The sequence below is a fragment of the Saccopteryx bilineata genome, chromosome 6, assembly GCF_036850765.1.
Source record: "Saccopteryx bilineata isolate mSacBil1 chromosome 6, mSacBil1_pri_phased_curated, whole genome shotgun sequence".
NCBI lineage: Eukaryota > Metazoa > Chordata > Mammalia > Chiroptera > Emballonuridae > Saccopteryx > Saccopteryx bilineata.
The window spans coordinates 193,768,981-193,792,905 of record NC_089495.1 but is presented as its reverse complement, the minus strand read 5'-3'; the positions used below and the strand labels follow the sequence as shown (position 1 = coordinate 193,792,905).

Here is a 23,925-nt window from a genome sequence, read left to right as displayed (position 1 = left end):
TCTCTTCCCCTCCCGCAGCCAAGGCTCCATTGGAGCAAAGATGGCCCGGGCGCTCGGGATGGCTCCTTGGCCTCTGCCCCAGGCGCTAGAGTGGCTCTGGTCACTGCAGAGCGACACCCCGGAGGGGCAGGGCATCGCCCCCTGGTGGGTGTGCCGGGTGGATCCCGGTCGGGCGCATGCGGGAGTCTGACTGTCTCTCCCCGTTTCCAGCTTCAGAAAAATACAAAAAAAAAAAATGGTTAAGTGAGCTGTCACCCAGCAGGCAGTGGCAATATTCAGGTGCGGGCAGCCTGGCTCCGCCGTCCTTGCGTCCTTGCACCTACCCACTTGCTATGCTGCCTCTCCCAGGGAAAACGATTGCCATCTGGCTTGAGAAAGAAGATTCCCAACAGGAAATACAGACTCAGTCCTGCAGACGGTGGATTCAGAGGAAAAGAGAGAGCAGGGAGGACCGGAGTAGCCAGGAAGCCTGGGGGGAGCACAGCCAAGGGGGGAGAAATCCCCAGTGGAAACACAGACAGAGGGAAGAGGAAAACCCTCTCCCTGAGTTACCACGTCATCTCCGCATCGCGTGTGCAAAACAGACGTCACATAAGTAACAGTCGCCAAAGCCACGCTGAACCGCAACAGCACCCTCGCCGCCCACCCCGAAGGTGAGCAGAGCAGTAGACGGTGGATCTGAGTGCGTTCCTAGAAAGAAGGAGTGGACTGTGGTTGGAGCTGAGGAGAGAGGACTGATAAACACAATCACAGCGGTCGCCGGCGTGTGCTGAATGCTCACAGAAGGGCTTGCCCGCACCCGTTCATTTAACCTTTACAGCAGCCACAGAAGGTATCTTATCTGTTGTGTATGCCCATGTGGGGAAACTGAGGCACTGAGAGGTTAACTTGCCCGGCACGAACATGTATTGAGCTCCTACCCCGGGCCAGACATTCATTACACATGCATTTTCTCACTGAAATCTCACAACAACCCTGCAAGGGAGATTTTTTTTTTTTTTAATCTCTATTTTACAGATGAGGAAACTGAGGCCCAAAGAAGTTCCTCTCCCAGGGTCACTTAGCTAGTATGGAGATTTGGTCCCAGGCCAAGCTGACTTCTAAGCTGCAACATTTATTCTTCATGGGATACAGAGTTTTCTGATGCACCGCGGAGCAGAGAAGGAGAGTCCTCAGAGAGGGTGGAGGAAAAGAGTGCTTTAGGAGAAACAAGATTAAGCTAAAGGTTTTCGGCAGAACGTATCTCTGGTCCAAGGAAGGAGTAGCTAGGCAGGCGGGTAGGCTAGGCTGGAGGGGGAGCCTTTCAGCCTGCTGCCAGAGCTTTGGGAAGGATCTTTCTGGAGAGACTCCAGAGCGGCTGGAATCTGGGCAGGCCTGATTTACCGTTCTGCAGGAACCATCAGGGAGGGTAATATTTCACCGTGTCAGCGCTGAGCCTCTCTCCAAGGCGTCCTGCCCAACTAGCCATTAATGCAATGCGGCCCACAGCCTCTTTAATGCTCTTCAGATAAGTTAAACATTTAGACAACACAAGAAAGATGGCCCGGTTTTCCCTCCCAGGGAGCAGGCCTCTCTCTCTGGCTAGTCTAGAAGCAGCGTTTAGCAATCTCACTTAAAAATATACTTGCCTCAAAGGAGAAGGCGTGGCCAGGGGATTCCATGGGGGCTCTGACAAGGGCCATTTTTCTAACGCCAATTTGTCAACAATTTCCTTTCTGCGATTGTGTCTCCCAGCAGCCAAGGACAAAAAGTCATGAGATCAGACCACAGCAGGGCAGGCTGGGGAAACCCTGGCTGTCACCAGCTTCGTCAGAAAGGGTAAAGGGTTTTGATGGATACTGTTCACTGAACTTACTGTTCAGAAATGAGCAACAGTGAGCACACTAAGTATCAAAACCCGTGGGATGCAAGTTAAAGGGTGATCCAGACGGACACGTCCAGCCTTGAATTATATTTATTAGAGAAACAGGGAAACCAATAAGAACTGGTCATTGAAAAAGACTGTGAAGGTCGTGCAGCCTTTGGCAAGCAGGAACAAGAAAAAAAGAGCAGAAGAAAAAGAAGAGGCCGATAAACATACACAATGAGAGGGTGGATGTTACTACAGATTTCAGGGGAGAGTCTTTTTTATACATCATGAGAATATCATGTCCAATATTATGCCAATGAATTTGAACACATAGATGAAGTGGATGCTTTTCAGGAACATAGAAATTACCAAAATTAACCCAAGGGAATATTTAAAAGTAAATGAATCCAGTGACTATGAGAAATTAAAATGATAGTTAAGGATGTCATCCCCCAAAACAGGCACCAAGTCGAGCTCATTTTAAACATGAATTCCACTGAACACTGAAGGAAAGGATAAATCTCATCCTGCGTGAACTGCAGAGCAAAGAAAAAAAAACGGGATATTTGCCCCCACATCCTATGAGACCAGTGTCACTCCAAAACCAAATCTGGACTTTGAGCACGTGGCACACAGATAAATCACTGTCATCGTTGATACAAAGGCGGGACATTCCACCAGCCCTCAGACTGCTTCACGGGTGCCCAGGACTCCACATGAGTTCCACCTGGGCCCTGGCTGAGCTTCCATTTCAGACCCCTGGTGAGAGACAGGTCTGGACCGTAACTGGTACCATTTAATAGGCCTGCCTCGTGCCTCGTAATGCACCTGAGTGTGGAATCATTCACTATGTTTCATAATTGAAAAAAAAAACAAAACAAAACAAAACTGGAGACCTTGCTCTGTGGCCAAAAAGGGCTCAGAGGCTGTGACACTCCTGTAGCAATAAGCACACCCAGAGCCCAGCTCTTGGTTTCTAACACCATTTTCCAGTAAAAGGAACCAGGGCTTTGTGAAGAAAGGGCTGATTCTAGGGCTGGGGCACAGCAGACGCACAGTCAACATGGTGTAGAAGAATAGACATGTCTTCCATACAGAAAAATCCCAAGTAATTTATTTAGATACTCCACCCTTTATTGTGGGCTTTGCATAGGGACTTCCTTCCAAAGAGTATGATACGGAAGAGTGGGGGAGAGTAACTCCACCGTGGGGAAACCTGACGAACACTACGCGAGCTGGGCGGTCAAGGGCAACATCAACAGCCATGTCATGTTGGTAGTTTGGACCCTGGATGTGATGTGAGGAGGAGGGCAGTTCACCTCCGCAGTCTTCCTCCCCAGTGCTCATAATCCCAGTCCCACCACCAGGAAAACATCAGACAAACCCCAGTTGAGAGACATGCTACAAAAATGCCTGACCAGCACTCCTTTACATTGTCAGCAACTAAGGAAAGTCTGAGAAACTAACACAGCTCAGAAGAACTGGAAGAGACAAGATGATAAAATTGTAACGGGTGCCCTGGATGGGATCCTAGAATAGGAAAAAAGGACATTAGTGGAAAAAGTAAGGACACCTAAATAAAGAACTGACATTGGTTAATAATAACAACACTGTGACATTTAGTTATTGGTTGCGACAGATTTACCATACGAATATAAGATATTAACAAGGAAGGCGTGGGTATATGGGAACTCTCTATAATTGCAACTTTTCTGTAAATCTAAAACTATTCTAAACTTAAGAGTTTGTGGCAGCATTGTTCACAATAGCGAAGATCTGGGAACAGCCCAAGTGTCTGTCAGAGGACGAGTGGATTAAAAAGCTATGGTACATATATACCATGGAATACTACTCAGCCATAAAAAATGATGACATCGGATCATTTACAATAACATGGATGGACCTTGATAACATTATACGGAGTGAAATAAGAAAATCAGAAAAAACTAAGAACTATATGAATCCATACATACTATGATGGGACATAAAAATGAGACTCAGAGACATGGACAAGAATGTGATGGTAACAGAGGAGGGGATGGAGCGAGGAAGGAGAGGGGGGGGTGCGGGGGAGGGGAGGGGCACAAAGAAAACCAGATAGAAGGTGATGGAAGACAATTTGACTTTGAGGGAGGGGTATGCAGCATAATCAAATGTCAAAATAATCTGGAGATGTTTTCTCTCAACATGTGTACCCTGATTTATCAATGTCACTGCATTAAATTTAATTTTAAAAATTAAGAGTTTATTTAAAAAAATAAAAAAAAAACTGAAGATTCAAAGGTATTAATAAGCAAGTGAGCCAAGATCATACACCTAGAAAATGGCAGGGCTGGGACTGGGGTCCAGGGAGAGGCATTTGAATGACAACTGCGCCGTCTAGGACATGTGCACAGGAAGGTCTGTACCCCAGTCCTTGTCTGCCTGGTTCCCTGAGGTCCATGAATGCAGAGCATCCAGATGTGGGCATGGAGTTTGCACTGAGGAATGCACTTTCCTGCTTTGCTCCTAAATGGCTTCATCTGCAGGGTGACCCTCCATGTACCTCTCTCAAGGGTGAACTCAACTTAATTTGACCATGACTGCCCCAGGCACAGAGTTGAGGCCTATAGAATGCAAAATAATAATAATAGCAATAACATTGCCAAATGTATATGTGGCATTTTCTGAGGGAGAGGCATTTAAAGTGCTTTGCCTGTGTGGTTTATTGAATCCTTCCAACACCCTCTGCGGTGGGTCCTGTTCTGTAGCTTCATTACCGTCTCCGGCCTGCTTTTTTCACACTGTGGGGTGTCTTGGAATTAATTCCATATGCTAACATAAAAACTGACCATATTCTTCTGTACCGCCTGGTGGGATTCCACTGAATGGATATACCATATTTCAGTTAGCTGTGGTCCAGTCAAGGGAACTTTAGGTGCTTTCCAGTTTCTCACTGGGATGATGGACATCCTTGGACAGTCCCTTGGTGAGGCGTCCCTCTGAATCAGAAAGTATCAATTCCTTGAGGCCGAGATTGAGGTGCATCTCACCTGTGGCCCGTGTCGAGCCTGTGCAAACCCTTCCTCTGTCTCTGCCAGCTAGTCCCGCCCCGACTCCTGCAGGATAATCACACTTTGACTCGGGGAGGCCGTTAGCACCCTGGGCCAGTGTCCTGTGTCTTGGAGGCCTGCCCTCATTGCCACAATATTGAGAGACTTAGGATCGGCTTCCTCAGGACCGCAGAACCGTCCTTATGTCTTCCGCACTGTCCCCCACCCCGCACGGCCGGCTCAGCAGGTAACTCAATCCGGGTCAGCTGGCGGAATATGAGGTAGTGTCTCGCTGAGCGTCATGGTATTTTACCAAGTCCGAAATGTGATCGCTACTGTTGTCACACTTTAGCGCCCCCAACAATCCTCTTGCAAATGAGAAAACCAGAGCCTCCCACATACCTTTCCCCTGACATCAGGAAAAGAACAAGGAGCCCTGCCCAGGGGAGCCCCAGCCTGTGTGACTCCCAGAGCAGCTTTTGAGCTTGAGTGAAGGACTGGGGGACATAGGGAGGTATTTTTCCAATTTCAAGGTAAAGCAATGGACTGGGGAGGGATCTGCAATCCATTTCGTTTTCTCTGTGCTGGGTCTGCAAAGTCCACATTGGCTTTCTTTTTTTTTTTTTTTCCCCTGAAGCTGGAAACGGGGAGAGACAGTCAGACAGACTCCCGCATGCGCCCAACCAGGATCCACCCGGCACGCCCACCAGGGGGCAATGCTCTGCCCACCAGGAAGCGATGCTCTGCCCCTCTGGGGCGTCGCTCTGTTGCGACCAGAGCCACTCTAGCGCCTGGGGCAGAGGCCAAGGAGCCATCCCCAGCGCCCGGGCCATCTTTGCTCCGATGGAGCCTCGGCTGCGGGAGGGGAAGAGAGAGACAGAGAGGAAGGAGAGGGGGAGGGGTGGATAAGCAGATGGGCGCCCCTTCTGTGTGCCCTGGCCGGGAATCGAACCCAGGACTTCTGCACACCAGGCCGACGCTCTATCACTGAGCCAACCGGCCAGGGCCCACATTGGCTTTTAAATGCAGTTTTCATTAACATGTCGGAGTGCTGTGGCTAAGTTCCTTCCATCTCAGGAAGGTGGCGTTGGATCAGAGGTCTCAAACTCAGATGCCCACACGGGTCAAGTGATGTGAGATGAAGAAACCCCCGTAGACACTGGGGAACTGGAAATGGATGTCCCGGCAATCGATTGTGGGGATATAGGAATGCAAGCTGTCCATTGCCAGGGCGTGAAAATTCTCAAAGTAGCTGAAAATCTAGGGAGAGGGAGAGACCCCGTGGGTTTGTACACTGGGTATTGTTTCAAACAAAAAAAGAAAAGTTCAGCACAGTGTGGCTAAGTAAGCTATGTCTCCAGGCCAGCTTGCAAGCTCTTCCCTAACTGAACCGACTAGCATAGAAGTTGTCACCCTGGTTCCTTTATCCCTTGATACCACAATGGAATTTTCTGTGATGACAGAAATACATGCACCTTCCAGAACGGTGGCCACTAGCCGCTTGTGGCCACTGAGTGCTCGAAATAGGATTAAGGAATTGCATTTTGGAGTTTATTTCATTTTAACTAATTTAAATATAACTGTAGATAACCAATGTGGCTGTTACAATATGAATGTGACTGTAAGATTTTTTTTTTTAATTTGAGGTACACCATAGAGTTTAGCTACTTTGGGGAGGGGGGATAAATTATACCCAAGACCACCAGGCATCGGTTGGAATCCTGGGTATGTAGAAGGAAAGGGAATATGAACTAATGAGCAGAAAAGGTTTAGGTGTCAGCCAGTGAGGGGTCACTCACCGTCCCCCACCCCAGTATTTTTTCCAGCACTCTCCAAAGAGTTTTTCAACTGGGGTCACCCCTGAGCATCCATGGTGTTCTTGCCGATAATAAAAACTCGCATCGATGTAGCAGCTGCTGTGTTGCAAGGCTGTATGTACTAGGTGCTTTCAATGCAGCGCCTCACCTTCCCCCATGGCAGATCTGAAGGGCAGGTTCCACTGTCCTCCCCACACACCAACCCGCCCTCTGAGGTGCAGGGTGGTTCCGTCGCTTTCCCAACGTCACCCAGCTGGGAAGTGGTTGGGCCCAGGATCCAGACCCGGGCAGTCAGATTCCGGAGCCTGAGCTCTTAACGGGCTGGCACATCAGCGGATCCAAATAGCCCATCTGATGGAGATGGAGTTGACAGGACGGGTGTGTGTTGCGTGTCGCGCTGTGGGGTGTAGAGCATCACTCTTAACTCCTGGTGGCAAAGTGACAGAAACCCAACCTCTTCAGCACAAAGTGGAAAGTCAGGTATCAGTTTCTTGTGGCTGCTGTACCACACTACCGCACACCAAGTGGCTTAAAACAATACAAATGTATTCTCTTACAGTTCTGGGAGGCAGAAGTCCAAAATCAGTTTCTCTGGGCTGCAGGTGTCAGTGGGGCTACTTTCTTTGGGGGCTCTGCAGGGAAATCTGTTCTTTGCTTCTTTGGCCTTCGTTTGTATATCTTGGCTTGTGGCCTCTTCCATCTCCAAAGCACATCACTCCAGTCTCCTTATCCTCACTCGTCTCCCAGGGTTGGTTCCCATTGGTCCAGCTTAGACCACATGCTCTCTTTAAAGCAATCACCTTGACCAGAGAGATGCTGGGTCCCTCTGATTGGTTGAACCTGCTTTATGTGCCCACCTTCATCATCCCCCTCCCTGTGGTCTAACCCACCTTAAGGTGTTTCCCCAAAGGGAACTGAGAGAAGTATGGGTGGTGGCAAGCAGCATGTCATTGGAGCCCCTGAATGGCAAGCCATTGGGATGGTGCCTGGTATGTAATAAGCACTCAATAAATGATGATCACAGATCATGGGGCACAGAGGGGGACTTGGGAAGCTACTGCTTGAAGAATACAAAGTTCACTACGCAGGTGAGGGTGGAAGAGCATTCCAGGCAGAGGAAACACCTGGAATAAGGCAAAAGTTGCCATCCTATGTCCTGGTGCACCTGGCAGTGGAGAGCCATGGTCCCATTGTGTGCCTGTCCACCCAATGTAGTATTAATAGCAGCCCCTTGTACTTGCAAAACTATCTCAGTTTGCATGATAAATTATACAATCACCCCTACCCATGCCAACCCATTTGTTTATAAGGAAACCAAAGATTTTAAAAAAAAGGGATGATACTTCACCCAAGGTCATTGACTTTTAGCGACAAAGTGCAGGCTAGAACTCAGGGCTGTGACCCCCAGGCCAGGGCTCATTCTACCCCTCATTTATGAAGCCAACTCAGGCTAACCAGTAACAGTTCTCTCTCTTTCTCTCTTCTTGCCAAATTCTCCATAGGATTGTGACCAGATCCATGTTGACGATGTCTCATCTGATGACAATGGCCAAGACTTAAGGTAGGAATGGGTGGGTGGGGAGGGCCAGCCAGTATGCCCCCTTGGATTGGTTACCCTGCTGGTCCTTCGCTAGGAAGCAGAGAGGAGGTATGGGCTCATTATCAGGACAAGACAAACCTGCCTCCCGCCAGAACTGGGCCTTGGGTTTCTCCCTGCTGCATTCCACATCCCCTCAGATCTTTGAGGTTGAGTTCCCACAAATTCTCTGTGATCCTACTTATGTTTGTTTCTCTATGGTTTTTAGTCCTGCGCACTAAAGTAATACATGCATATTATAAAAAAGTCAACTAGCCCTGGCCGGTTGGCTCAGCGGTAGAGTGTCGGCCTGTTGTGCGGGGGACCCGGGTTCGATTCCCAGCCAGGGCACATAGGAGAAGCGCCCATTTGCTTCTCCACCCCCCCCTCCTTCCTCTCTGTCTCTCTCTTCCCCTCCCGCAGCCAAGGCTCCATTGGAGCAAAGATGGCCCGGGCCCTGGGGATGGCTCCTTGGCCTCTGCCCCAGGTGCTAGAGTGGCTCTGGTTGTGGCAGAGCGACGCCCCGGAGGGGCAGAGCATTGCCCCCTGGTGGGCAGAGCATCGCCCCCTGGTGGGCGTGCCAGGTGGATCCCGGTCGGGCGCATGCGGGAGTCTGTCTGACTGTCTCTCCCCGTTTCCAGCTTCAGAAAAATATTAAAAAGTCAACTACTCCTGACCTACCCCCCAGAATCACCACCGTTAAGAGTTCGGTATATATTTCTTCAAAGGTTTGAGTGCATTCATTAGCATACATATGTTTTTTTAATATAAAAGTTAATACAGTTAATACTCAAAAAAATATTTTTCAATGTCTGTCTGGTTTCTAGGGAAAAAACACTCCTAGATTAACCATAGTTAATCTGTGCTTATCCAAAATTATCGCATTCAATGCCTCTAGGCCCATCAAAAATATATACTATTAGACCAAATAATGTTTGGCTTATGGGGCCAGTTGCAACTTCACTTAGTGTTTGCTTCCTAGGTGTGTCTTCCAGCTCCTCCAGACAAAGAAATCAAATTCTGTTACTGAGCCCTCAAGTCCTTTTCAAAGCCCAGCACGATTAGAAGTGAGCGGTGGGAAGGTAGCTATTTCATTTTAATTAGCCATTCAGAAAATCCCTTACCACCAGGACAGGCAAGAAGCGAGGCTCCAGTGCCGGCTCAGACATCGTAATTTATGGAGTAGATAAACCCTAGATCAGGGTGGACTGTGTCCTTTCCATGATGTCATCGCTGGGAACCCCGCTGCCTTTCAAGGCAGTGAGTAACCGTGGTTCCATGTTGTCAAGCTTCCCCTGTCACTGGCTGGTTGGGAACGTAGAGCACTGTTCCTCTGAACCTTGTCCCATGCTCAGCTATTTGGTCCCGCACTTCAAGAATCTACAATCCGGCCCTGGCAGGTTGGCTCAGTGGTAAAGCGTCGGCCTGGTGTGCAGAAGTCCCGGGTTCGATTCCCGGCCAGGGCACACAGGAGAAGTGCCCATCTGCTTCTCCACCCCTCCCCTCTCCTTCCTCTCTGTCTCTCTCTTCCCCTCCTGCAGCCGAGGTTCTGTTGGAGCAAAGTTGGCCCGGGCACTGAGGATGGCTGCATGGCCTCTGCCTCAGGCGCTAGAGTGGCTCTGGTTGCGACAGAGCAACACCTCAGATGGGCAGAGCATCGCCCCTGGTGGGCATGCTGGGTGGATCCTGGTCGGGCGCATGCGGGAGTCTGTCTGACTGCCTCCCTGTTTCCAACTTCAGAAAAAGAAAAAAAAAAAAGAATCCACAATCCAAGGGTGTTTATCTCCCTAGAAACCAAATTCCCCACATATTCATTCAAGAAATATTGAGTACGTGCTAGGCACCAAGCATCAAATGTTCCTTGGTTGTTTTTTTTCTTCAGTTAACAATATAAACCAACCTTACTAACACCCTTATTTTAAGCCATGCCCTAGGGATTCCAGGCGCTTTTTCATGAGTTAACGCATTGCATCTTCTCAGTAACCCTAAGAGACAGATGCTTTTATCATCAGCCCATTTTACAGTTGGGGAGTGGGAGGCACAGAGAGATCAGGTAACCTGCCCAACCTCACACAGTGGGTAAGTAGGAGCAGCAGGATTCACGGATGCCCTTTCCTGCCCTCTACCTCTTGGCAAAACATCCAGGCAGCTCCCCAGGGTACCCTCCAAATTCAGTGTTCTTTTTCTTTTTTTTTAATAAATTTTTATTAATGTTAATGGGGTGACATCAATAAATCAAGATATATTCAAAGAAAATATGTCCAGGTTATCTTGTCATTCAATTATGTTGCATACCCATCACCCAAAGTCAGATTGTCCTCCGTCACCTTCTATCTAGTTTTCTTTGTGTCCCTCCCCCTCCCCCTTCCCCACACAGTGTTCTTTTTCAAGAGTAAATTATCTAGTCTTTTTGCACTTTCCGGAGAGGACCACACAGCATTGTTCTGGTTTCCCCCCGGAACTTAAAGGGAAACTTTCACCATGTCTGGAGCCTTTGATGTCCTGCAAATGAAGGAAGAGGTCCTCAAATTCCTTGCAGCAGGAACCCAGTTTAGGTGGCACCAACCTTGACTCCCAAATAGAGCAGTGCATCTACAAAAGGAAGAAGGATGGCATCTGGGCAGTGGGTGCCCTGGTGGCCACTGAAAACCCGGGTCAGTGTCGTAGCTTCCAGGAACACCGGCCAGCAGGTTGTGCTCAAGTTTACCAGTGCCACCAGAGCCACTTCTGTTGCCAGCCACTTCACTCCTGGAGCCTTCACAACCAGCTCCAGACAGCCTTCCAGGAGCCAGACTTCCCGTAGGTCCGGACCCCAGGACCTGCCTCCCCTCGCTCCGTGTGACACATCTCCTCTGCGCGATGTGATTATTGCCATCCCTACGCAGCAAGGAGGAGCTCACATGGTGGGCCTGACGTGGGCGCTGGCCCGGGAAGTTCCACGCACACCTGGCACCGACTCTGTGAACACCCATGGGAGGTCCTGCCTGACCTCCGCTCTGCAGAGATCCTGAAGAGACTGACAAGGAAGAGCAGGACGCGGCTCCACGCGCCGTGGCCAAGGAGGACTTTCAGGGTGAATGGACTGCTCCAGCTTCCGAATTTACTGCTACTCAACCTGGGGTAGCAGCCTGGTCTGCAGGCGCTGGCTCCCTCCGTGCACAGCCACGGCTCCCCACTGGGGACCCGCCTGCGGCCCCCACTGCTCGGGCCATTGCGTGGGCAGGAATAACCACTGAGTGGTCTTGAGCGGTTCTCCCACAAACACTTAAACAGAAAACGGAAACCACGTTGATGGGAAAAAATAGTAATAAAGAAAGTATCTGGCGAGACGGGAACCTTTCCACTAGAGAGGAAGGACCACGTTGTGCTTAAAAGCGTATTCTGGAACCAAGGGCCTGTGATGAGATAAAGTCATATAATCCTTTCCTCTTCGGGCTAAGCACGTGCTGGAAGAGAGCCCAGCGCAGAGTGCGTCCTTGATAAATGACTGTGATTAGATGGTGTCCCCTGCCTTTGACTAGCTGGGTACATTTTATTTAACTTGAACGCTGGTCACCACCACCCCAGGTGGGAGCTGAGAAGGACAAAGAAGCAATGTGTCTGTGTCATATCTTTCGAGGGAAAAAGAAAGTTTTTATGCCGACAGGTAGGTAGAACAGTCAGGTCGTATTCTCCACAGGTTTTCTAAACTTGAGTCACTCAGTAAAGAGGAGATTGGAAACTACACTCGTCCCTATCACCACCGTCTCGGGCTACTGCTCTCTGACTTTACGGCTTTCTTGCCTCCAATTCTGGGCACACTCACACAGGTGTGTGAAAAACAACACAGGTGGAGGTGTGTGTGTGAGGGAATGGGTGTGTGTATGTTTATGCAGACATCTATGTGCATAGATGAGTATTCTCGGCCATGAATGGGCAAAAATTTAAAGAACTGCTTCCGCCAGGCAGTTGGTATCTCTCAGCTCTGGAGGGAACACCAGAGTCTAGATGGGAGGCCCTTGGAATTAAGTCACCGGGGCCGGTGTCCTGTCGGCCTGGCTCGAGACGCTTTTCTGGTTCCCAGAGGCCGCTTTTGTTGTTAATTTCATGGGACGCTCTGACTGTGTGCCCCCAGTCTCTGCACGTGTAGAGAACTTCTCAGCCCAGAACACCACATTCGGAGTGGAGGGTGATTATCTGCAAAGCACCAGGAACCCCCTCTGCCAAGGTTAACAAATAAAACATTAAAACTGGGGACTTCTAGAGCAAAAATGGGGAGAAAGGGTCAGCAGGCAGGCCGAAGGAGGGAGGTGAAGAAGGGCAGCTTTGGGGATCAAAGTAGTGGGAATTGAGGTGTCCTTCTGGATTCTTCTGTCAGCATGAACCAAATCCAACCTTTTCATTTTTTGGAATTTTCTTCCATTCACAAATTCTAAAGGAAGAGAGGCTTTCCCTACTGTGACCACTACATACAGGGGACAGGGACAGCTGCCCCCCCCCCCCCCCCGCCAGGAAAGAAAAGAGACATGCTATTTCATACCAAGAGAAAGGAAAATGGATGCTGATTAAGCAGGAGCAAAAGATGTCACCGTTCTCCGGGAAGCTAATAAAAGCCGTGGTCCTGCGGCTCCCAGAATGCACATGCACACCGCACCCTTGAACATTTGGGGGGGTTGTGGACACCCCGAGCCCCCACCCATGGTTCTGCAGAGCCTGTGGTCTCCGGTGAAGACCCCCCACCTCCCCCACATTAATACTGTCTTCTCCCTCCTCTGCCCCCTTCCCGCTCCGCAGCACGTACAACTTCTCCGCCGACGGCTTCCACAGTTCGGCCCCGGGAGCCAGCCTGTGCCTGGGCTCCGGCGTCCACGGCGGCGTGGACTGGATGAGGAAGCTGGCCTTCCGCTACCGGCGGGTCAAGGAGATGTACAACACCTACAAGAACAACGTTGGTGGTGAGTGGGCCGGGACGAGGGCCGGCCACCGTGGGCACAGGTCTGCCGGTGCCCGGGGCCGCACCCTGGGTCAAGGAAAGTTGATCAGGGATGGCCGCTGTCACTTAAGTGATGCCTACTCTGTGCCAGGTGCTGTTCTGAGAGGGTCACAGAGAGCAGCTCCCTCAGTGCGGTCCTTGTGACGTCCCCCGGCAGAGGACACTGGTGTTTCACCACCGTCACTTTCAAGGGGAGGAAACTGAGGACTAGAGAGAGGAAGCGTCTTGTCCGATATGAACAACCCACCGAAGGAGGGGGTGGGGGTGGGGTTGACATCCTCCTTCTGTCTTAATCACCACCTGGTGCTTCTCAAAGTGTGGCCCTCAAACCAGCAGCAGCAGCCGTGCCTGAAGACTGGTTAGACCTGCAGGTCCTCAGGCCCCACCTCAGACCTGTGGAGTCTGACGCTCTGGGGAGGCCCCAGCCATTGGTGTCTAACACCCCCTGCAGGTGTCAGCCCTCGCGGCTCCCACGGCGGCAGACCGTGGGCCAGGCACACGAGCATTACCTGGGTGCTTTTTAGAGACCGGGACGCCCAAGTAATCTGTGCAAACGTTCAAGTCAGAGAAGCACTGGAAGCCACTGGTTTTCACACTTGGCTCATATTGGCACCGCCTGAGGGGTTTCTGACCTGGCTTTCCTGGTCTGCCCACGGCCCCGGCATGGGGATGTTTGAGTTCCCTGGGTGACTCTAATGGACAGCAGAGGTGGAGGCCACCGGCTCCAGGAGCAGAGAACATTGCTTTGTCGCACTGAACAGGAAGTTGGGAAGTTGGGAAGGCCCTGGGCGCAGGGTAGGCTCTGCAAGCACCAAGCCCTACATCACTATTTCTGGAATTCTCCGAGTTAGTGGTTCTTACTATGAGGTGATACTCCTCCCCTGGTGGCATTTGGGGGTGTTTTGATTGTCCCCATATTTGGAACCAGCTACTGGCCCATAAAGGGAAAAGGTTTAAGTAGGCAGCTAATAGTGTCTGCCATACATACCTTAGCCTCCACCACTGAGGGCTCCCTCCCCCCACTCCCAGAAAGAGTAGAGTCCCAGGAAGAATTTAGCAGGGGTCTCAAACTCAACTCAGCATGTGGGCCGCAGAGCAAGATCACAGACGTTCGGCAGGCCGCACTAGGTCTACAAAAAGCAACTGTTACGCAACACTTTTCTTGAACTTCGTGGATTAGTCTGCAGGCCGCACAAAATTGTTCGGCGGGCCGCGAGTTTGAGACCCCTGATTTAGGGTCTCAGACTGGATAGAATCAAATTCCCCAGGGTTGACACATTCTCGGTATGTGACCTTAGGCAACGTACATAATCTCACTGAGCCTCAGTCTCTAAGTCTGTGAAATGGGGCTAAAAATAATTCCGCTTCCCTGGGCTACAGAGAGGTTTGTTGTTAATGACTACAAAAGGCATGTCTCGGTGCCTGGCGTATAGCAGGTGTGCAGTAAATGGTGGCATTTATCACTAGTTCCTTTCAGTTTTGCTTGGGGGTTTTTTGGGTTCTCCTGTGTCTCCCACTTTTTCCAATAGGCGGTCAGTTCTTCAGGACAGATTTTTCTGTCTCATCTGTAGGCTGCACACTCATACAGTCCGGTGATAACTAATGTTTATTGAACACTTGACTCTATGCCAGCCTGTTTTGAAGGGCTTTTCATCTAATAGTTTATTTGCTCTTCACAACATCCCTGTAAAGGTAAGGGCTTTTATCATCAACGTTGTGTGGAAACTGAGATCAGAGAGGTTAAGTAACCTGCCTCCATCACACAGCCCAGGCAGCAGAGCCACCGTGGAGTTCCACGCCAGCTGCTCCACCACTTCTACCCGCAGTCCATGCCAAGTCTACCAACTCCAGGAGCAAAGCAGAGAGCATCAGGGTCCGGGAGCTTGCTCACCCACCCTTCCATGGAGAAAGGGGGGAGCAGGTGTGCTTGGGGTGCAGGAGACAGGGAGGGAGTCCGCCAGTGGAGGCCATCTGCTCCCCATCCAGGGTAAGCCCCAGGAAATACCCAGGGCTTCTGTCAGGCTGCTTTGCTTTCCCATAAACGGAGGGGAAATTACCCGATGTGTCAACAGGCGGGGAGCTCACAGCTGGCAGGATGCCAGTGGGCAGCCCCTTCCTCCCTCCCTCCCTCCCTCCCTCCCTCCTTCTTGCAGTCTGCTACCTCCTCCCCACACGCCCCCCAGCTGTTTCTGCAGCACACACTAGCCTGGTGAGGGCTGCCATGGAGACTGAGGAATATTGCCTTTTAGCCTGGTGGCCATGTACTTAGCTAAAAATCACAGTTCTTATTACAGCTGAGATTTTTCTTTATAGTTTTATTTTATTAATTATTAAAGAGAAAAAATGGATAATGGAAGGCAACTAGCAAGTGTCTGCCACAAATGCAAATGAGAAGCCCCAAGAACAAAGGAGTCTGATGCTTGTCAGGACGATGAAGTGGGCCAGTGTGGCAGGAGCAAGGGACATGCAAGGAGGGGTGGGGTCAGAGAGGTAGCAGGGTCCCGACAGTGCAGGGCCTTGGAGGCCACCAGGAGGGGTTTGGACAGCTGGGGTCTTCTGTGTGGAGAAGATGATGCCCAAATAGCACAGGCGCCGGGCAGCACTTTGTCCCAATGGATGCACTCTTTCTTCAACAAATACTGGTTCATCACCAGCCGTATGCCAGCCCCTGTTATGGGGGCTGGTACTGTGGCAGTGAACGAGACTGACTTGGTCCCTGTCCTCATAGAGCCAACAGTCCAGTGGCCGAGGCAGACACCAAACACAGACTCACACAGAATCACTTTAAATTACAGTTGTGAGAAGTGCTATGAAGAAGAGGTGCAGTGTGTTGGGAGAGTGTAAAATAGGAGAAACTGACCAGGATGGGCCTGGCAGAATAAATGACATTTGTGATGAGTGTGAAGGATTTAGCAAGGCAGAAAAGGGAGGTAAGGTAAGAAAAGTAGTTCGGGTTAAGAAATGAGGTGTGCAAAGGTCCTGAGGCAGGAACATATTTAGTGTTCAAAGGAACAAAGAGGATGCCCCTAGGGCTGGAACTGAAGGACATTGGAGCAGTGTCAAGAGATGAGTTAGGGGTAGGGTCAAGGGCTGTTGAATCTGAACTTGATCTTAAGGGCACTGATGGCTAAGAGATGACAGTCAAGTTGAGAAACATCATAAAGTGGGCTCAGGAGATCAGCTGCGTGGTTGCCAAACCTGTCCCCATTATCTCCTCCTCGTGAGCAAGTCACAAAGCCTCAGTTTCTTTACCTGACTAACCTAATGTTATGTCAATTATCTCTCAGTGTTAAATAATAAATAAAAGGAATGTCCACCTCTAGGGTCCCTGTGAGAATAAAATCAAAGGGCACAGGGCCCTGTGCACAGTAAACGCTCAGTAAACAGACTGCTCACAAAAAGTAGGGGATATTTCAAAATGAATATTAAGTGATAAGATATTTTTGTGAGCAGTGTATTAGTCATTATTTTTTATTTTATTAATTTTTGTCTCCATTGTAACAGTGGAAGCTCGATCATTGGGATGTTTTGTTTATCTCTGTAGGTTCAGTGCCTGCCACACTGTTGACCATACAGGAGGCACTTTGGAATTTTTTGTTGGTTGGATGGATGGATGGATGATGGATGGATGGATGATGGATGGGTGGATAAATGGATAAAATGATGGATAGATTGATTGATCAACCGATCAATCAATACCAAAATAAGATTAAGATTACTGGATTGCAGCTGACCTTGATTGTCACCTGATTTGAAAACTCAAGGTAGTTAGACTCCCCTCGCCTAATCCTAAACCCTCCCAGACCTTTCTAAAAGATAGCTACCACATCTTTATTTCCTTTGTCCATAGGCTTGATAGGAGCTCCCAAAAGAGAAACCTGGCTGCAGCTCAGAGCCGAGCTGGAAGCTCTGACGGACCTCTGGCTGACCCACTCCCTGAAGGCACTAAACCTCATCAACTCCCGGTAAGGGGGAGCCCGCTTCTTCCTTTGTGCCACTGACCTTCTCCCCCTTGAGGGTGGTGGCTCCTCCCCTGCCACAGTTGGGAGACTAGGACTCCCCAGATTCTCACTCACACACTTTCCTGGCGCTTGATAAAGCTGATGTGTGCGAAGCACGGTGGACACTTTGTACCAGAGCTGAGCAGACAGCCATAGTGACTTAGCAGGGCCCAGCAGAGCTGATGACCTTCATACACAGGTCTGTCTTCTGCCATCCGCCCACCAGTCACAACATTGCCCTCCGAAATCCATTTTATAGGACATCACAGATCATCTAGTGGGTCCCTAGTGAGGAAACGAGGGTCCAGTTTCATTCTGGGCCTCCTTGTGCTTAAATAAGATTATCTGGGTCAGATAAAGTATTCCCCTGCACTAGCACCAAAAATCCAGGTGACCCAGCACGTGAATGGTTACGGAATGGCAGCCATGAGCTGCTCCGTGCTACTGATAGGTTTTGTTGGATACATACTTTGTCCCAAACACTAGGAAATTAATCCATAGCTCCAAGTTTCTGGGTTCTCTCCAAATATCAGACGGGGCATGGGCCCTCCAATTTACCGCAGTCCCCATCTCTCCCTGTTGTCCTCCACTTGTTCCATGTCACTCATTTACATCACAGATAGGCCCTGCAGCTGTTTAAGTGTGTGGCCCTTGCAATAAACATTTGCTTCTTGAATAAAGTGTTAATACCCGTGTTCATTTTTAACGTGTCAGGTTGCTTCAGACTTAAAAGAGAAAAACAGCTGGAGAATCTTTGGGCCCAACCCTCGCCCGAAGATGACTTAGCCAGACAGAGCCTTCAAACCCCAGCAAAATTCTCACCAACTCCAGGCTCATGTCACAGGGTGAGGAGGCCCAGCCTCGTGGTCCCTTGGAGTTCTGATCTATACGGTCTTCTTCATCCTCAGGCCCAACTGTGTCAACGTGCTGGTCACCACCACTCAGCTCATTCCTGCCCTGGCCAAAGTGCTGCTGTATGGACTGGGCTCCGTGTTTCCTATTGAGAACATCTACAGTGCCACCAAGACAGGTAGAGGGGAACCCGGACCTCGGCGATGCAGGGAGGGCGGGCGGGGAAGCAGGGAGGGTGGCTAGCGCTCCATCCCAGGTGGGAAAAGTTTAAGGACGACAACGCTAGGGAGGTTCAAGGACTTGTCCGTGGGCGTGGCTCAGATCCCGAAAACAACCCTTGCAGCCCACTTAAGCTCTGCTGCTAGGGAAATTGGTTAGGAACACAGCTTTCCCAACAGTTAGAGGAACTGACACGCTCAGGGGGAGCTTAGATCTGAGCCCAGTGCGTCTAGACTTAACGCTGCTGCCCAGACCCTGGGAAGAAGGTGACTAGGAGGGCAGGTCATCAGCAGGTGGATGACCTGCTTCTTCACTCCGGGATCCCAGGCAAATTGCTTCACCTCTCAGAGCCTCGTGATCGCATCTGGAAAATGGGCCCATCACTCCTTCCCCAGACAAGCTGCATAGACTCCAGAGCCTGCTTTAAACCCCTGCGCTGCCTCTTCCCCTGTGTCCCCCTGGGTGGGGGGGGGGGGCACTGAACCTCTCTGCACCTCTGTGTTGCCCTCCATCACCTGAAGATGATAAGAGCACGCCCCTTGAAGGTTTGCTGGAGGGTGAGATGATTAACCCGGCCCTCAGGAGCCCGGCTGCGCTCCGCTAGCGGCCATTATTCGCCTCAGTCCGGTCCTCACCAAGTTCTCTCCTTCCTGTCCTTCGGCGCCCGCAGGGAAGGAGAGCTGCTTCGAGAGGATAATGCAGAGATTCGGCCGGAAAGCCGTCTACATCGTGATCGGCGACGGGGTCGAAGAGGAGCAGGGAGCGAAAAAGGTACTTCTTCCACGTCTTGGCTGCTTTTTCCTCCTCTCCTGAGCCATCTCATGGTTTTCTTTGGTTTCCAAGGGTTCTGTACACAGCTTCCTCCACCTCCCATCGCTGGCTGGGTCCCCCCTGCCCCGGCTCTCTGCTGGCCGGTCCGTTCCCATTTGCACATCGCAGAAGCATCCTGAGCAATTTCCTTCTGCAAATCCCCCTCTGTGCCTTTGGCCGCCACCCCTGGTAGCCCTGGATTGTTTCTGGGACAACTGCTTGGGAGCCCAGAGACGCCGTGTCAGGGCAGGCTGGCGGGGGGCTGTGCACGTGTGTGTGTTTCATTTAATACTTACTGATCATATGTTCCAGGAACCCTTCCCAGTTAATAAAGACAGCATTAAGCTAATGAAAAAGAAAGTCCTGCATTTGTGATCTCAGGCCCGTGAGGCGAGGGACGGGGGTTCTGGTAGCCGCAGCTCTGTCCCTGGAAAAGAAACAGCTGCCGAAGTCCCGGGTCTGGACCTGTCAACGGCATCCCAGAGAGCCCCCACCACCACCCAGAGGCCTGGGAAGCGGATTGTTAATGTCACAGAGCTTAATTTGAGGCCTTGGTTCCCCCCCTTCCCTCCCCGGCAACAGATTCCAAGGAAATGCAGAAATGTGTAGGGGCTCAGAGGATGGAACCCATAAGAAGAGGGAAGGTCCCCAGGGTGCTGAGGGAGGGGCTCAGGAGAGGGGAGCTTAGAAGGCTTTGCATATACTGTTCCATCCACCTGGAAGGCTCCTCCCCTTCCCCCGGGCTCATCCCTCGGTCTCAGCTGCTGTGACACTTCGAGGAGTGTTCCCAGACAGGCTCCCGCTCTGCCCTTCCTGCCTATCACTCCCTCCCCCGGCTGTCCTTATTCTCTCTTCAGGACATTGTCCCCTCTCATCATGAAAGGATTATCTGGATAATTGGTAACTTAATCACACATCCTCCAGCGAGGGTGTCGGCTCCATTAGCTGAGCACCTACTGTGTGCCAGCCACGGCTGCATGCTCCGGGGACCCTGCAGTGCATGGAACAAACGGAGCTCTCACCCGTCCTTAGCACACAAGCTGGGACAGGCAGTAAACGCCCAAGTGTATCACTTGTGTGTCACTAGCGAGCAGAGAATAGGAACCAGAGGGGAATCTGAGCGTGGGGCAGGTCGAATGTGAGGTAGCGGTCAAGGCAGGCCTCCCTGCGAGGTGACATCTGAGTGAGGATGGGAAGAGGAAGAGAAATGAGCCAAGTAGGTATCAGAGGGAGGGCATTCCAAGAGAGGAACCAGGGTCAAAGGTCTGAAGGCTGGAGCTTCCTGCAGGGACCAGCCTGGCCACAGAGGTGGGCCAGGCAGGTGGGGAGTGCGGGGTCCTCGGGAGGACTTCAGCTTCTACTCTGAGCTCTTCCTCTTAAAGCAAACTGCTTTAACTTTTAAAACTGAATTGGTTTGAAGCAGAAATTTTCAAGCTTTGTCATCTCACAGCGCACATAAACTAATTGCTGAAATTCTGTGGCAGACCAAAAAATATATATTTTGTCAATCTGACAAAAAAAAAAAAAAAAGTAGGTATAATTTAGATTCATTCACACAGGATGGCTATTGTTGTGTTGGCTGCTGTCATTTCTTTTCATTTGACAATCCAAGGGAAAAGAGGTCAGTGCCCCTGACTAAATAGTCAGGTGTTGCAGGTTTGAAAAGTCTTGCCTCACACCGGTTGGAAACCACTGGTTTAGAGGAAAGAGTGTTAAGTAAATGACGGTAACAGAGGTGACACACAGGATATGACCAACGTAAAGGCATAATCACATGAATCATCCCATGGATCACTGGAGTCCCAGAAACACCAGGTTGAGGGCACAGTCTCTATGGTGAGACTGCCCCAAGCCCACTGCCAGGGCCCAAGGGGGCATCCAGAGCCCCTCACCCCTCTTCCAAGTTCAGGTTGAGTGGAAAGCTCAGCCCTAAGCATATGACAGCGACTGACCTGAGCTTTGCTTCTATCAAAGTTGGATGGAGGCCCTGGCCGGTTGGCTCAGTGGTAGAGTGTCAGCCTGGCGTGCAGAAGTCCAGGGTTCAATTCCCGGCCAGGGCACACAGGTGGTCATTCTTGTAAGGGCCACCTTCTTCCCAGTGGGAAAGAGAGCAGATATTTTAAAAGAACCCCTTTATTCTCCTGAAATGAAACACTAATGGATAGTATAACATATAACTGCCCAGAAGGTCAGGATCTAATGAGTCTATTAAAGGAATAAAGGGAAAACCATTTATACTCAAGCCCTTAACCACTACTCTTTATTACTGCCAACGTCATTTTACTTAATCCTCAAAACCCCCCTGCGAAGTGGGTATCATTCCACTTCATTTTGTAGAAGACAGATTTGAGACTCAGAGAGATTGATTAATTTACTTAAGGTCACACAGCTGGTCCGTGCAAACTGTTGTGTGTTTTGCTCCAAACACCGGGCAGGAGGGAGACAGAAATTTCTAACGCTGTCAGTCTGCACCCCTGAGCTTGTCAGATGAGAATAGAGTCCACCAAAAAAGACGAGGGCACGCCCCCCCGTGCACCGACTCCCCTGAAACCCCCTCCAGTGTCAGAAGCAGCAGCGCAGCGCAGCCCATTAGTGAGCAGCGCTGGGCGCCAGCAGCTCCCCTGGCCTGATGGATGGGAGTCATTAGCCCAGGCCGCCAGACACCTGAGCAGCATGAAATACGGCGACAGGACAAGGGGCTTGGACTGTTTCGGCTGACAGTGTTGTTAATATCTCCATTTTAGTAGGTCATTTGTCTCCACCTCTCCACACGTGATAAATCCACCTGCGCCCTGGACCCCATCAGGCCCGGGATGGAGCCGGCGAAGGCGTTCTCGCCCACCTTTGCTCATTTCCTCCCAGGAAAATGAATTAGGTTCTTTGTAAAGGGGGAGGGGGGTCAGGATGGGCCGGGGTGGTGACCAGAATCCATCCTTGCAGAGAAAGGAAGGAAAGCTTGGCCGGGGGAGAAGAGGGTGGGCGGGGCTGGGACCACTGGAAACCATTGAAGAGATGGCATCGATGGCCCATGAGGCTTTCCTTGAGAAAACGAGAACATTCTAAAGGTTGAAGGCCGCAGCCGACAGTCTGTAAAGTTTTGCTTGACAAGCTCACCTTCCCCCTCATCCTCCCTCCCTTCCTCTTTCCCTTCCTTCTACGAGTGTTTCTCGAGCACTGATCATGTGCCCGGAGCCACACTGCCCGCAGTGAACGGGACACTCCCTGCTCGAACCCTCCTCAGGGCCTTGCATTGCTGCCTTCTGTCTCGACTGCCACCTCACACGTTCGCACGGCTCCCCCTCCCCATCCTCTGCAGCCCGCTTCAGCGTCGCCCCCACTCCGTAGACAAGGCCTTGGCTGACCCAGCTAGCCAAGGTAGACACCCTCTCCCAGCCGCTTCTCTTCCCCACTCCATTTCCTTCCCAGCGCTCACCATGAGGTAAGATCACGTGCGCATTTCTCATCTACGGAGCTGTTACCTGTGACTCCAGTGGGAGCCCACAAGTGTTTGCCACCTATCTAGAAGGCCCCGCTGGGGACACAGCAATGGCAGCCAGACAAAGTCTCTGCCTTCTGGGTCATCTCCCCACCTCAAGATCCTTTATTTAATCGCATCTGCCAAATCCCTTTTGCCATGTAAGGTCCCATAGTCCCAGGTTATAGGGACTGGGATATGGCTCTCCCTGGGCGACTCTCTTTCTGCCCACCATAGACTGGTCAGGTAAGGATGAACAATGCTATAAAGAGTTGGCAGGCTGCCCTGGCCGGTTGCCGGTTGGCTCAGCGATAGAGTGTTGGCCTGGCATGTCCTGGGTTCAATTCCCAGTCAGGGCACACAGGAGAGGCACCCATCTGCTTCTCCAGCCCTCCCCCTCTCCTTCCTCTCTATCTCTCTCTTCCCCTCCCACAGCCAAGGCTCCACTGGAAGTTGAGCCTGGGCGCGCTAAGGATGGCTCCATGACCTCCACCTCAGGCGCTAGAATGGCTCCAGTTGCAACGGAGCAACACCCCAGATAGGCAGAGCATTGCCCCTTAGTGGGCATGTTGGGTGGATTCCGGTTAGGCTCATGGAGGAGTCTGTCTCTCTGCCTCCCTGCTTCTCACTTCAGAAAAATACAAAAAAAAAAAAAAAAAAAAAAAGAGTTGGCAGACTGTTAAGTGCAGCGCCCCCAGAGGCAGGAAAGGGCTTGATATGCTCCAGGAACTGAAAGGACATCTGTATACAGTAGTTTCCACCCTGTGGGCATAGAACTACATGGGCAGCGGGACTGAATAAGAACTCTGGGCACCGGCATGTTCATCAAGCACCATCTATTTACGCAGTAAATAATTTAGGACCAATGCCTATCTTGAGGAGGCTTCATATCTTTTAGCTGCAGGGAGCAGAAAACCCACGTAATGATGACTTCAAACACCTGCTTGCCTAACAAGATTAGAAATAGGTGGACCCTTGGGTGTTTCCGTGGGTCAGAAATACACCAAGCCTCCCTTCCATCATTTTGCTTTACCTCTGGCTTTTTATTTTCTGGTTTGTTGCATCATGATCTCAAAGCAGCTGCTGCAGCTCCAGGTATCACATACTAATACAAAGGCAGGGAAAGTAAGAAGAAAAGAGTTTCCTTCAGGTGCGCCTCTCTCATCATGGAGGAACACCTATCCCAGAAGCCTCTCTCATCATGGAGGAACACCTATCCCAGAAGCCCCTCTCATCATGGGGGAACACCTATCCCAGAAGCCCCCAGCCAATTTCCTCATTGACTCCAACAGGTCACAAGTCAGGAGGGATACAGGACAAAT

The 23,925-nt window shown here is 50.8% G+C and overlaps 1 protein-coding gene and 1 non-coding gene across 5 annotated transcripts in view; both read left to right on the top strand.

The window, feature by feature from the left end:
- EYA2 (EYA transcriptional coactivator and phosphatase 2) overlaps positions 1-23,925 on the top strand; it is a 201,509-nt gene that overhangs the window by 175,019 nt on the left and 2,565 nt on the right. For all 4 annotated transcript variants that reach the window (XM_066236590.1, XM_066236591.1, XM_066236589.1 and 1 more), the window contains 5 exons: positions 8,201-8,259; positions 13,048-13,208; positions 17,097-17,211; positions 18,156-18,277; positions 18,989-19,089. In XM_066236590.1, coding sequence (XP_066092687.1) covers positions 8,201-8,259; positions 13,048-13,208; positions 17,097-17,211; positions 18,156-18,277; positions 18,989-19,089 — 558 coding nt within the window. The remainder of the gene's footprint in view (positions 1-8,200; positions 8,260-13,047; positions 13,209-17,096; positions 17,212-18,155; positions 18,278-18,988; positions 19,090-23,925) is intronic.
- On the top strand, positions 8,550-8,625 carry TRNAN-GUU (transfer RNA asparagine (anticodon GUU)). The gene has a single exon. It is a non-coding gene; the product is annotated as a tRNA-Asn (tRNA).